This window comes from Talpa occidentalis, unplaced genomic scaffold (assembly GCF_014898055.3).
Source record: "Talpa occidentalis isolate TD23 unplaced genomic scaffold, MPIMG_talOcc4v2.1 talOcc4.11, whole genome shotgun sequence".
Lineage (NCBI taxonomy): Eukaryota > Metazoa > Chordata > Mammalia > Eulipotyphla > Talpidae > Talpa > Talpa occidentalis.
In genome coordinates this window covers 78,876,814-78,891,003 of record NW_023601104.1, presented here as the reverse complement: position 1 = coordinate 78,891,003, position 14,190 = coordinate 78,876,814, and the positions used below count along the sequence as shown (strand labels likewise).

The 14,190-nt window shown below is 40.4% G+C and overlaps 1 protein-coding gene across 7 annotated transcripts in view; it reads left to right on the top strand.

Annotated features, from left to right (window-relative positions):
* Window positions 1-6,549, top strand: part of HEATR4 (HEAT repeat containing 4) — a 61,401-nt gene extending 54,852 nt beyond the window's left edge. For all 7 annotated transcript variants that reach the window (XM_054691527.1, XM_037503679.2, XM_037503678.2 and 4 more), the window contains one exon: window positions 6,176-6,549. In XM_054691527.1, the coding sequence (XP_054547502.1) occupies window positions 6,176-6,334 (159 nt within the window). In that variant the 3' untranslated portion in view covers window positions 6,335-6,549. The remainder of the gene's footprint in view (window positions 1-6,175) is intronic.
* Window positions 6,550-14,190: the final 7,641 nt, after the last annotated feature.

The window sequence follows — 14,190 nt, the reverse complement described above, 5'->3', positions numbered from 1 at the left end:
CTTTAAGCGCCTGGATTCACAGTTGAGCGAAGTCCCTATCATTACGATTACTGTTGCACAGGGGGTGGTGAGGAGACAGTAGGATCAAAACAAGGAGGGGTGGGAATTGTATGGGGACTATAACCAAGATGATAATGCATACATTGTGCAAAAATGAAAAATGATGTAAAAAATATATGAAATTTAAAAAAAAGATTACTATTGCAGAAAGCAATTTAAAAATCAATCCTGACAAAGAAAGTTGGCTACATAACTCTTGCTTTTCTGCATATTTTTGTATTCTCCAAAACGTCCTCATTTCTGAATAGCTTGTTCCCAGGCAACTTTGCACAGGCTAGTGCACAATTCTGTTTTCAAGGAATACCCCCTGCAAAGTTTGAGATTCCGGTCAAACCTGGGGACCACCCAGCCATTTTTACTCTGCAGATGATGACATTGATTGAAATCCCATCTAAGTTCCTCTTCCTAATTTCCCTGCATTCTTACTTAGCCACTGCCCTCTCTGAAAAAGAAGCTATGAACTTTTCAACTGCATTCTTGACATCTGCCCCTTCCCATCATCCTCTTTGGGATTTTGTTTTGTTAGCTACAATTTCTTTCTTCTATCTCACCTCCTCTGAATCTTGAATCTACCTCTTAAATTGGGGTCTCTCATTTAACAGGTACCACATAGACATGAATATGAAATTGTTGAAAATAGCAAGTCCTTGTTATTGCTTTATGCATAAAGATTACTTGTCTTATAATTTAAAATAAATTCTCAGGAATAGAATTGCTGGGTCAAAGGACAGATAATTATGTTATTATTAATAGGTTTTACCAAACTCACTCCAAAAGAGTTTACAGTACTGCAAGCAATTCTGAGTATACTAGACTATGTGGCATCTGGAGCCTTTAGATGGTTCTGTCTGATTCTTCAGTCCTCTTCTCAGTCACACTCCGACCAAACACTTGCCAGATATTTTAAATGTTACCGCTACCTAGGTAGCATGTTTACCCTTTTTTTATTTATTACAAGGTGTATTATCGTTTTCAACTCCCCTACCACAAATAAGTATCTAATCCAAAATGTCAATAGCTGAGGTCTATTACAACTAGTCTTTTTAAATTTAATCTCTCTCCTGTGCGAATTTATAGCACAGGTAGTCACAAAAATTTAAGTGTGTTGGTGGGGACCATAACAAACAAGGCCATTTTGTGAACTACCCCCTTGCACAAAGTTAACTGGCAAGGGCCAGAGTAGGGGCTGAAACCAACCCATATTCTCCTTCTCCCAAATCCTGTGCACTCGTCTAAGGTCGCCATGCTTGGAGGAAGGGACAGTGGAGGGAGCGCTTGCTTCCCTAATTGACATATAGGCTGCATGTGCTGGCAAACTCCCAATATAAGATCCCCTAGGGAAAGCTGAAGGAGAGAGTAGGTCAAGTATGTCATGGAGAGCTTTAATTGCCTTTTCAAAGAGAGTGGTTTTTAACAGAAAACAGATTCATCCTGCAGTGAACTAGGTGAATGACCTGAGCTTTGTTGCTCACAAAACTGAGGACACTGTGTTCAGGTAGAGAAAAGCTGTAAATTTGTCTTTTCCACATTCTCTACCTTTCTTCCCACTTTTCCCTATGACCTCATCTTTTTCTTTTCACAACATTTTGTGATTTCCTCAAAGAATGCTCTTGCTATGCTTTTTATTTACCTTGTGACAGGCAACTTTTGGAATCTGACTCATCTTTAATATCATTTTTCCTGTGGCTTTACTTAGTTCTCACTACAAAACAGGAATATGGTTTGTGGACAAGGAATAATGTCCTTATGTGTGATTAAAAAAAAAGGTAGACAAAATAAGTTATAGTGGGATGCATTTGGGGGGATATATATGTATGTGTCAATGTGTATGTGTTTATCCTTACATTATCCATATATTCCTACTGCTGAAAAAAGTTTGGGAGTCTTTATGCCACAATATTTAGCAGTGATCACCACTGGGTGGTGCGAGTCTGGGTAGATTTTCATTTGTTGCTCTGGGTCTTCTATATCATACATCTATAACTTATGCAATTTAAAATATAGTGTTTTTTAAACAACATAACTTCGCTTTTCCTATTCATCTCACTTTTCCTGATCTCTAGTCATTTCTTGCTCTTTTGTTATTTTGAATAAGTATAATCCCTTTTAAAAAAAATCAAAGGATCTTGACATTAAGATAATAGTAGTTAATACTTGTTCACTAGAGAAGCTGCTGTAGGAAAAGATGTTGACTAAAGACAGGTCCGTGCTTAAATCTACACAGAAAGATTTGAAGCCTCTCAGGAAATTGCCCCAAATTATCTCCCTCACCTAAATCCACTGTTAGTGATTCCTTTGGATTAGTCATTGCATTTCTCACTCATTCTTTATTTAAAATTCAAACACTGGGAGAGCATATTAGTTTGCTGCCGTAATAAAGTATCACAGACTAAGTAGTTAAAGAATAGAAATTTATTTTCTTCCAGTTCTGGAGGCTGGAAATCTGATAATGGGTGTTGGCAGGACTAGTTTCCGAGACCCTTCTCCTTTGTTACATATGGCTCTCTTTTCCCTGTTTTCATGTGGTCTTTCCTCTGTACAAGTCCGTATCCAAATTTCCTCTTCTTGTAAGGACATAAGTCATGTTAAATTAGAAGTCATTCTGGGGGGCCTCCCTGGTGGCACAGGTGGTTGAGTGCAGCACTCTGAAGCTGTCCACAGCCTCTGCAATACGAGTTAGATCCCAGCCAGCTGCGGAGATACCCACATGGCGCGGAAGACCTCTGCTGTCTCACCCGCTGCTCCCCTCAGCAGTGTATTTCAGTCGATCTGCCTGTTCTGTTCCCCACTCCGTCTCTGGTGAATCCTCTCACCCTCCTGCACATCTGGCCTGTACCCCAGTTCTTGTATGCATAAATAAATAAATCTTTAAAAACAAAAAATAAAAAATGTGATCCATATAGTTTACATATAGTTACTTTATATATAGTTACTTTAAAACCTTGTGTGTGTGTGTGTGTGTGTGTGTGTGTGTGTCTTCACAGTTGAATATCTAGAAAAATATATATCAAAAAAGACAAGGGTGCCTCTGGGTAAGGGGATTAATGGCAACAGAAGAACTTTCATGTTTTACTTTATACATTCTGAATTTCTTTGCTTGAGGCTTTAAGAATATAGATCATTACTGTAAATTTACATTTTAATTTTGAGACTACTAATTCTTACTAATTTGTAAGATTGTTTTACCAAATTACTACAAATCAGAGATCAACAAATTATAGACCTCAGGCCAAATTCAGCCCAGTTCCCGTTTTTATCTATCCCATAGACTAAGAGGGATTTTTATTTTCTTAATGGTTGAAAAAAAAATCAAAAGAAGAATCATATTCTATGAGATGAGATTTATATGAAATTCAAAATTCAATGCCCACACTTTCTTGGAACTTAGCCACACTCATTCATTATAAAACTGTCTGTGGCTGCTTCTATGCTACAACAGTAGCTTTAGACAGACTGTCTGAATTGCAAAGCCTAGATAATTACTGTTTGGCCCTTCACAGAAAAAGTCTGCCAAGTCCTGCAATACATCGTGTAGATGCTGTCTAGGATGTTACACTTCCAATTCTTGCTAACCTACTTTCTAAAAGAATTATGGATAGCTATGGCACAAAGAATTGTGAAAAGCTTTTAACTGACATCAAAAATCTTTTCAAGTTTCAATAGAAAATGAAAAATGTTTTCATCTACATAGTCCAGTATTTATGTATTGACATTTTAAATTAAAATAATTTTTTAAAGATTTATTTTATTTATTTATGCATACAAGGCCAGAGGGGTAGGGAGTGATAGGATTCACCAGAGACAGAGTGGGGAGCAGAACAGATGAACTGACTGAAATACACTGCTGAGGGGACCAGTTGGCAAGACAGGAGAGGTTTGCTATACCATGTGAATTAGCTCCCAGGCCGGGCATCTAACTCATGCTGCTGTGGCTGCCAATAGTTTCATAGTGCTGAGACTTAACCCCTTGCACCACCAGGGAGGCCCTAAAATTAAAATTGATATCACTTTTAAATGTATCCAATGAATTTGAATACCACAATTCAATACCTACATCATCCATTTTTAATTTAATTTAATTTTTTTAAAGGGAAGCCAGAGTCTTTATAGATTAATCTTGAAAGTGACAGCCCATTGCTTTTACCATACTTTTTTTTTTAAAAAAGATTTATTTAGGGCAGAAGAGCTAAAAAGAAATTTCTCTTAAGAGGAAATGCAAATGGCCAACAGGCATATGAAAAAATGTTCAACATCACTTGTAATCAGGGAAATGCAAATCAAAACTACAATGAGATACCATCTCACACCAGTGAGAATGGCACATATTAAAAAACTAGCAACAACAAATGTTGGTGAGGATGTGGAGAAAAAGGAACTCTCCTGCACTGTTGGTGGGAGTGCAAACTGGTCCAACCACTATGGAGAGCTGTGTGGAGATTTCTGGACCTACTAAACATAGAGCTTCCATATGATCCAGCAATTCCACTCCTAGGTATTTACCCAAAGGACACAGAAACATCAATTCCAAAGAGCACCTGCACCCCTGTGTTTATAGCAGCACTATTTGCAATAGCTAAGATTTGGAAACAACCCAAATGCCCAAAAATAGATGACTGGATCAAGAAGATGTGGTACATATACATCGTGGAATATTACTCAGCATTCAAAAAAGATAAACATGCAATTTGCAACAACATGGATGGTGCTGGAAGGGATCATGCTCAGCGAAATAAGGCAGAAAGAAAAAGAAAAATACAGGATGGTCTCATAACAGGAATCTAGAAAACTTAAATAAGGGACCAGGAAAAAGAATAACTATAAGAAAGAAAATATCAAAATCAACAAATAACTATGAACAAGAGACACTATGGGGGGGGTGGGGAGAGGAGGGATTGGGGTCAAAATAAGGGGGTTACAATTGTATGGGGAATATAAAAATAAAATTTAAATTAAAAAAATAAAAAAGATTTATTTATTTATGCATACAAGAACTGGGGTACAGGCCAGAGATGTAGGGAGTGAGAGGATTCACCAGAGACAGAGTGGGGAGCAGAACAGGCAGATCTACTGAAATACACTGCTGAGGGGAGCAGTGGGTGAGACAGGAGAGGTTTGTTGTCATGTGGGTTGCTCCCTGGCTGGCCAGGGATGGAACTCATGCTGCAGAGGCTGAGGATTACTTCATAGTGTGGTGCTTAACCCCTTGCACCACCAGGGAGGCCCACTTTATTTTTTTTTTTAAGATTTATTTATTTATATAAGAACTGGGTACAAGTCAGAAGTGCGGGAGGGTGAGAGAATTCACAGAGACAGAGTGGGGAACAGAACAGGCAGACTGACTGAAATATACTGCTGAGGGGAGCAGCGGGCGAGACAGGAGAGGTCTGCTGTGCCATATGGGTTGCTCTCTGGCTGGCCAGGGATCGAACTCGTGCTGTAGAGGCTGCGGATTGCTTCATAGTGTGATGCTTAACCCCTTGCACCACCAGGGAAGCCCTATAGAATGCATTTTACAGAACAATTGGTTAGCTTAATTTATAACATGTAAATATTTAGACATTTGGTATAGGGGCAACCATTTGTACTTTTGCCCTAAGCTGAGAATTCATGAGGATGGCAATCCCTCATATTATTCCATGAAATAATATTGGAACCTGGATTGAAATTAGAATTACCTAGACTCCTGGGGATGATTTAACCTAGGTACAAGCTCAAACCTGGCCCTCACTATATCAGTTTATTGAGTTAAAAAAATAGAGCTATATAGTCTTCACAGGGGCTGTTCACCCTGAGTGAATTCACCTCAGCAAATCCAATCAAAGGGTCTCTTTAATCATAGCTGCAAGAGTGTCTAACAGTTTCTGCAACTCCAATGATCACCAGGCAGATGCCTAAGCTATGAGTGGGGAAATCAGGCATTATCCCCCCCAGCAGGCTCTGACTGGGGTTCGCGAGGCAAGGCTTGAAATCATGGATTCTGTTTTTTTTATTTATTATATTATCTCACAGAGCAGTTGTAATAAATCATGGTTGAAGAGGCATTCTTTTTGGATCTGCCATTCACATGGGACCACAAGTTTAGCATCAGCACTCACATATTAATATTTCTCTGCAGCCTGTGAAACCCCGCACACCAAATCCCTGGTCACGGAGTTCAGTACTGGGCCTAAACACAAGAAGAAGAGGTTTCTCCTCACTTTTTAAACGTCCATGCAGTGCCTGGGATGAAAGGAATGAGATGGGGCCATTTGGATGTGACGACCAACATCTCTAGCTGAGTAAAAACACATGAAGTTTTGTCCAGAGTCATGTCCTCTTCCCCGGAAAGAAAGGTGATTATTTTTCAGATGCACTCTTCTCTTGCTTCAAGACACAAACAGCAACAGACACAGTGACACCCTGTCTCTTCAATTGATATTGTATAATCTCTTTGTCATTACATTTATAAAGAAAAATCTATTTAACTGTACATCTGCTTTTTTAATGTGCATCATTTACACAGAGAGTTAAAGAAAATTGATATCACATTAGGTTCTACAGCATATTTTTCCATACCTATTCATCTGTTGTTTCTAATAACTTTTCACATAAATCTCTATGATGTTAAATGTTGGTACGGAAGTAAAAAATATAAAAAAATGCTGTAAGCTAACACTGTGCCAAACACACCTGACCCAAATTCTGCTTTTGGGCTAAAAGTTTATTTCTCCTGATAGACATCTCAGATGGTGATGTTCTAGAATATTGCCCACTTGCCTGAGCCTTGGCACCCTCAGCCTGTTCCCATATGCTGCCCAGGAAAAACCAAAGAAAAATTCCTCATAAAATTCAAAATATTCTCCTGTACCCCATTCATCTCTGTAAGACTCTGTAGCCTTCATCACTGACCCAATGAGGCCCAGACTGGATTTTGAAAGAGACTTGTACTTCTCATGCCTTTCAAGATCATCTGTCCTCTGAGAACCTGTGAGGGGTCAGATGTTAAATTTAAACCATTTCATTTCCCTTTACTTGCTGATAACTATCACCTCAGCTGTTTTTGGCCAAACATGTAAGTGTATAGAAGAAGTACAGTCAACTCTTTCCTGTAACTCAGTAATGAATGATTAATGTGTTTTAGTTCTCTAACATATCCATGATATCAGAAAAGAAAAAAAGTTTCAGATTTATCTTATAGCTTTTCAATTCAGAAGCAAAAAACTTCACATTGATCATTTATCCATCAATAGCAATAGATTTTAAAGCTCTGGAAAGGAGTCTAGAGATAAGACTGAAGAAGTCAATGCCTTCATTGGAATACACTAGCCTCTCAACATCATACTGTTATCTGGAGTGTGTCACCCCCACAGGGTCATGAAGTTCCCTAACGCCTCTAGATTTGAGATTCTCACAGGCAGTGAGTAGAACACATCAGACTTCTAGAAATATCTACAAAGACAAGGTGATGGAGAGAAACATGGTACACTAAAGTTCAAATTCCTTTCTGTTACTAATAACTACAGGACTCTGAAAATTCCGTTATCATTCTGGATTTTACTTTCATTTGTAAAATGGGAAAAGTAATAGCTATCTCAATGGCCTATTGCAGTGGTTCTCAACTTGGTTACATGTTAAAATTGCTTTTTAAAAATGTTGAAACCTGTGCCTCACCTCCCACAAATTGAGTCAGAATCTTCAAGGATGAGATCCATACATCAGTAGATTTTAAAAGCCTTTTAGGTCACTCTAATATGCTGTCAGGATTGAAGATCGTTAGTGAGGATTTAATGCAAAACAGTTCTTATAAGTTTCTAATTATTCCCCAGTTTGTTTTGAATCAGCAATTGACTATACTTTTGACATGTTTTCTAAGACTGTGCCACTAGGTGTCAGTTTGACCATACAAGTTGGTTCCTGCAAGCTTCTGGTTTCCTGCTCAGAGTAACAACCACATTCCATCCCCACGACCATTTATTTGTTGAGTACCTGTCTCAGGCCAGCCACAGTGCTAATCGCTCTTAGAACATGTGATTTCTAAGTTTATAATAAGCAGGCAATCATGAGGATGCAGAGGTCAGAAAGATTCTGTGACTTGTATAGGGTGCACAAATGATAAAACTGATATTCCAGTTTCATTCATCCATTCACTTATTAAAAAATACTGAGCACTTACTATGCACAAGATACTGTATTTGGTATTGGGGAACCATAGGAGAATATGATTTAGTCCTCATCTCTGGAGTTCATTTTTATCTTTCACTTGTAGATACATTTAAAAAGAAAAGATGGACATCTCCTTTTAAAGTTGTTTTTGGCCTCAGGTTTGTTATATCTTCTTTTTTAAAATATTTATTTATGCATACAAGAGCTGGGGTACAAAGCCAGAGGTACGGGGGAATGGGGAAAGAGGATTCACCAGAGACAGAATGGGAAGCAGAACAGGCAGATCTACTGAAATACACTGCTGAGGGGAGCAGCGGGTAAGAGAGGAGAGGTCTGCGCTTGCCTTGTGGGTAGCTCCCTGGCCTGCCGGGAATTGAACTTGTCTTGCAGTGGCTGCTGACAACTTCATAATGCTGCAATTTAACCCCTTGTGCCACCAAGGAGGCCCTTAGTTATATCTTCTGAAGAACTGAAAAGTTATATTCTTAAAAGGGCAGACTGACTCTTAGGTAGAGTTTCCTAGAATAGCTGTTCCACTGGAATTGGCTGTATCCAATATAAAGAAAAAATTTTAGTTGAACCTACTTGATACCTAAGATGCTAGGAACCACATCTGGCCTGCTTTACTACTGCCTTATTTATTTGTGTATGTTCTCAGCAACCATTTATTAACATAGAGTGTATGTCTAATATTTAACCAACAAATGCTTACTAAATAAATGACTGCCTGGTACTCTATTAAATACTGTCCAAAAAGAGCCACAAGGGAAATGTTTAAAGATGTCTGCAACTCACTCTTGTCAGCATATCAGAATTTTCCTTCCAAAGGTGGTAGTTTGTTCTAAAATGCCCCACTGATTCATCTCTGAGGTGAGAAAATCTCACAGATCTTGGAGAAGGTTCTAAATGAACCATAGAATTGCTATATTAACTAGATTTGATTGTGATTCCATAGTCTAATGGCTGTTCTGGAGTTTTTCCCAAATCACAAGGACAACAGATATACCTGTCTGAGTTGTCATTTACCAACCTGGACCGGAGGGGTTACCAGGTTTGGGTCAAACCTGTAGTCTATTTAATAGTCTTTTGTCTTGGAGGAAAGGTTTTTCAAGTAATGGTCCTTAAACTTGGTTATGAATCAGAATCACTTGGGAGAATCTTTTCAAAATAAAATATGGATCTCTGGGCCCTAATGAAATCCCTGAAACTAGGAGAGAACCTGGGATTCTGACATAGAACCAGGGTTGGAAAAATGGCTGGTTCACTCATGTATGGCTCTGTGATCCATAAACTTGCTCTTATCTTTTCTGTGTTCTGATATTCTGGATAATGTGTTCTGTGTACTTATTACCTAGAGTTTGAAGTAGTATTCCTTTTTATCAGTCCTAATCTTAACTCTGCTGGAAGTTTGTAAATGACATTGAAATTCTAGGATTTGAGGATTTGAGCCATGAGTCCCTGTTGCTCGTATGCATGCTGTTTATGATACTGTAAGCTTAGCTCAGCTTTCCGCCACAAGCATGTCTAACAGTCACATGCCTATTTCTTGAGATTTTTCTGGGTTTACAAGCAGCTCTGGTTTTATCAAGTGATCTCTTTTGCACCAAATAGACAACCTTTGTCCACTTTGTACAAATAGCAGAAAAATAATACCTCTTCCTGTGATGATTGTGACCTGGAATGGCTGTTGCTTAGGTCATTAGTACAGGTACGCACTTGTTGCAGGATTGGGTTAAAGTCCGGTTATGAGTCAGTCTGTTAGCTTTGGAGGTCACTGGGAGGGGAATATACTCTCACGTAAGACCTCAAAGGATAACAATATTCCTTTGAAGTAATAATCTAGATAGTTTGCAGAGCAGAGACCAGAGAAGGAAATGGGAAGGGGATGTGTATAGTAAAGAGTACAGGGAAATGAAATAGAGGAGAAAACCAGATTCATATACCAGTCAAATAAAAGAAAAAGAGTCTAGTTTAACCACTTCCTGAAAAAAATGGAGTTGGAAAGCTACATTTTAGGGAGACCACATTGGGAAGATCATTTTAGAATCTCCAAATGACCCTTGATAAATCAGTGTAATCTTATACATGTGCAGAAGAGAGAAAAAGGAGAGCGAGATGGAGAAGTTATATTATCAGGTCATAGCCCAGAAATCTCTCTAGGCAAAGTAGGCCTGGCCAGAATCTATACAGAAAACTTATTGGAACTTGATTGGAAATTCCTGATATGTCAGTGATGAGATTTTTGGTTGTAGTTGATACAGATCTCAACAATGACCCTGTTCTCAACTGGGATTATCAGAAGATAGATATCCAGGGACATCTATCTTGAGACCCACTCAAGATGAATATACTGTGACCTCTGACTCCAGCACATGAGCTCAAAGATGCTCTGGTTCCTATATGATCAACACTCAAAATAATAATAGCTTTTCCTGGCATTTCTTTTCATCAGGAGATTTCAAATATCTCACAAACCTCATCCCATGGGGAGCTGATTAAGCCACATCTCTGACATTCATCTTTTGCTTGCCTGTAAATTGATGACTGAGCTGGAAATAGAGTATGGGCCTCTGGATTCAAGGTCTCACACTCAACACCCACTCTCTCTTCACTACCCAGTCTTAAGCAGTTTGTGGTATTCCCACGGGCCATAGTTCTTTATAAGGGCCTGTGTATCAGATCTGCCTGCCTCTTTGCTGTCATCACCTCCTACTGACTGCACTTCTGGTTTCCTGGTGTCCTGGCAAATGGGCTGGGCCTTTGATGTCTGGGATGTGAGAATTATTGAAGAATCTCCAGGGATTCATCATGTCTTGTTATACTTCATCCCAATTTATACCTTCCCCCACAATCTCATGTCATCAAAGGGCTGTGTCCTCTGACTTAGTCTTCCTCCTTCTCAATGTCCATCCTCCCCTCAGCAGCAGAAGAGGAAGCCACAGACCAAGAGCTTGTGAGGTAGAAGGAAGGGGATGTAGGCCATGAACCTTGGCCCCAATAGAAAGAGGAGGAGAGGGACCTCCCTGGTGGCACAAGGTGTTAAGACGCAGCGGAGCAATCCACATGGTGCAGCAGACCTCTCCTGTCTCACCCTCTGCTCCCCTCAGCAGTGTATTTCAGTCAGTCTGCCTGTTCTGTTCCCCACTCTGTCTCTGGTGAATACACATATACACACACACACACACACACACACACACACACACACACACACACCACACCTCTGGCCTATACTCCCATTCTTGTATGCATAAATAAATAAATTAAAAAAAAAAAAAAGAAAGAGGAGGAGATAAGTAGGGTGAGCCTTTGCTTTCATCACTCATCTTAAGGGAGTTGACTTTTTTTTAAATATAAAGATTTCCTTTTATTTATTTTGCATACAACAACTGGGGTGTAAGCCAGAGGGTGGGGGCAGTGAGAGGATTCACCAGAGATGGAGTGGGGAGCAGAACAGGAAGATCTACTTAAATACACTGCTGAGGGGAGCAGCAGGTAAGGCAGGAGAAGTCTGCTGCACCATGTGGGTTAGCTTCCTGGCCAGGGATCTAACTCATGCTGCAGTGACTGCCCAATAGCTTGATAGTACTGAGACTTCACCCCTTGCACCATCAGGGTGGCCCTGATTTTTTTTTTTAGATCGGGGGGAGAGGTGACTTAGTATAGACCCTTGACGGGGAAATTCACATCAGATTCTGAGGGGGGGAGTATGTGTGGGGCTACCACTAACCTAGTATTTTAATTTTCAGATCACGACGATTTCATTGAGTCAGAGAAAAATGAATGAGCTGCTCTTGTGCCCAATGTTAGCAACCCTAAATAGAATTTTTCCAAAGGAATGACCCTATGTTCAGAGTCTAACAGAGATAGAGACAGGCAGTGGGATTCCAAATTCATAGTGCAGGGATGGCCCTGCATGCACTGGTGGAGAGCTTTATTTAGTCATACTTTTCCACTGTGCTTTTACTTACTAATTACTATAACCACTACTGATTACTGTATGATAATTAGCACATGCCTTTTTTATAACTTTCATAGCACCACCCCAACATAAATGATGGTGTAGGGTGGCAAGGCTGCTCCTGGAGACAACTCTGGACTCATTTTTTTATTTTTAAAGATTTATTTATTTATTTATTTATTTATACAAGCACTGGGTACAGTGAGAAGCACGGGAGGGTGAGAGAATTCACCAGAGCCAGAGCAGGGAACAGAACAGGCAGACTGACGAAATACACTGCTGAGGGGAGCAGCGGGCGGCAGGAGAGGTCTGCGCTCCATGTGGGGCCCTCACCGGGCGGCCGGGGATCGAACCGGCACTGCAGAGGCTGCGGGCAGCTTTGCAACCCAGTGCTCAACCGCTGCACCACCGGGGAGGCCCTGGACTCATTTTTTCACTAAATATTTAGTGAACTACAGTGGGCCAGGACCTGTGCTAGGCAGCTGTAAGCAGGATGGATGTAGCCCTTGGCTTCACAATGCTGACATGCTGCAGGGAGGATAATCACTAAGTGCGCTTACACATGGGATGTTGTGTCCAAAGAGGAAGTGCATTGTATATAAGAGGGGAACCCAACCCAGTGGTGGCTGGAAGAGGGATATCAGGAGGTCCCACTATAATAAGTAACTTTGAAAGTTACTTTGAGATCTAGAGGACAAGTAGGACCTAACAAACAGAATCTAATTTAAGATAAACCTATACTATATTTATATGTTGTATACTGTATATTTATATACCATACATACACTATATACACTATATATATATACACTATAGATTTATAATTTCCCCAGAACATAAAATTAACCCCAAAGCTGCCTCCTCATATTAACCCTCCAAGGTGACTCTCTGGGTATCCAGTGCCTTTGACTCTCTCATGTACAACGTGACGTTCCCTTGGGTAAGTGAAATTCTACACAAGTAGAAGATGTAATTATTGTATCCCACTAGATAGAGGATTCCAGGGAGGAAGATGGCACCAGGGAAATAGGCATGAAGATCAAGTTCTTCTCTTTCCACACTGAGATCCAATTCTCTATGCCCTTGGGATGGTCTGGGTTTATGACAGGAAATACGTTTGTCTCCATTTGAACAACAACATCCAGTTCTTATCAGCGGCTGCACTGAGGAAGACACTGATGTCCTTTTGCAGGAAACTAACAGGAAAAGTAAAAAAAAGCCTACCACTAAATACACTTCCTGAGAGCAAAGTGAAATGGCGGCTACCCTGGCTGTGTCTAGGAAAGGGCTGAATAAATAAATACTCCATCCCTATTGTGCAGTCAGACTTCCTGGGGGCGAGTCCTCATCTCCTCACCCCTTCTTTCCTTCCTACCATCAGTCATCCAGCAGAGGAGCAGAGGTCTTCTCTGGCTACCCAAGGTATTGAAACTGTCTAGCCTTCTTTCTGTGAAACAGAGGAAGCAGACTTGGAAGGAGAGAAGACAAGAGTCACAGGAAGAGGAACTTGGTGTTGCCACACACCTCTTATTTGACCTCACAGAACTTTCCCAGCAACTTCTGCTTTGAACCTTTTTGTGCAGAGATCTGGTCATGTGGGAGAGGGTGGGGGAGGAACTTGTGGAAAGGGGGCCAGGCCTGGTGCACCTCAGAAAAACAGTGGGTCTGTTTAAATCACAGCTGCACAGGTGACTTGATGTGGAGGCAGAGGTGTAAACTGTCATTATCTGTGAGTTATTTCTTCAGCTCTTATTGTGTAGCACCTTAGCAGAAACTGCTAAAGAAGGTGACTCTGGATCAGGAAACTAACAGTTTCAGTGTCAGGGATCCTAAGACATTTTGCTTGTGAGGATGTTTTTTTCTTCTGTGTGAAGATAAAAGGAAAGAACATGGTAAAGAAAAGGGAGAATATGCGGTAGATGGGAGACATAAGGCAGGGGGAGGGGTGGAGAGAAACCGAGAGAGAGAGAGAGAGAGAGAGAGAGAGAGAGAGAGAGAGAGAGAGAGAGAGAGAGAGAGAGAGAGAGAGA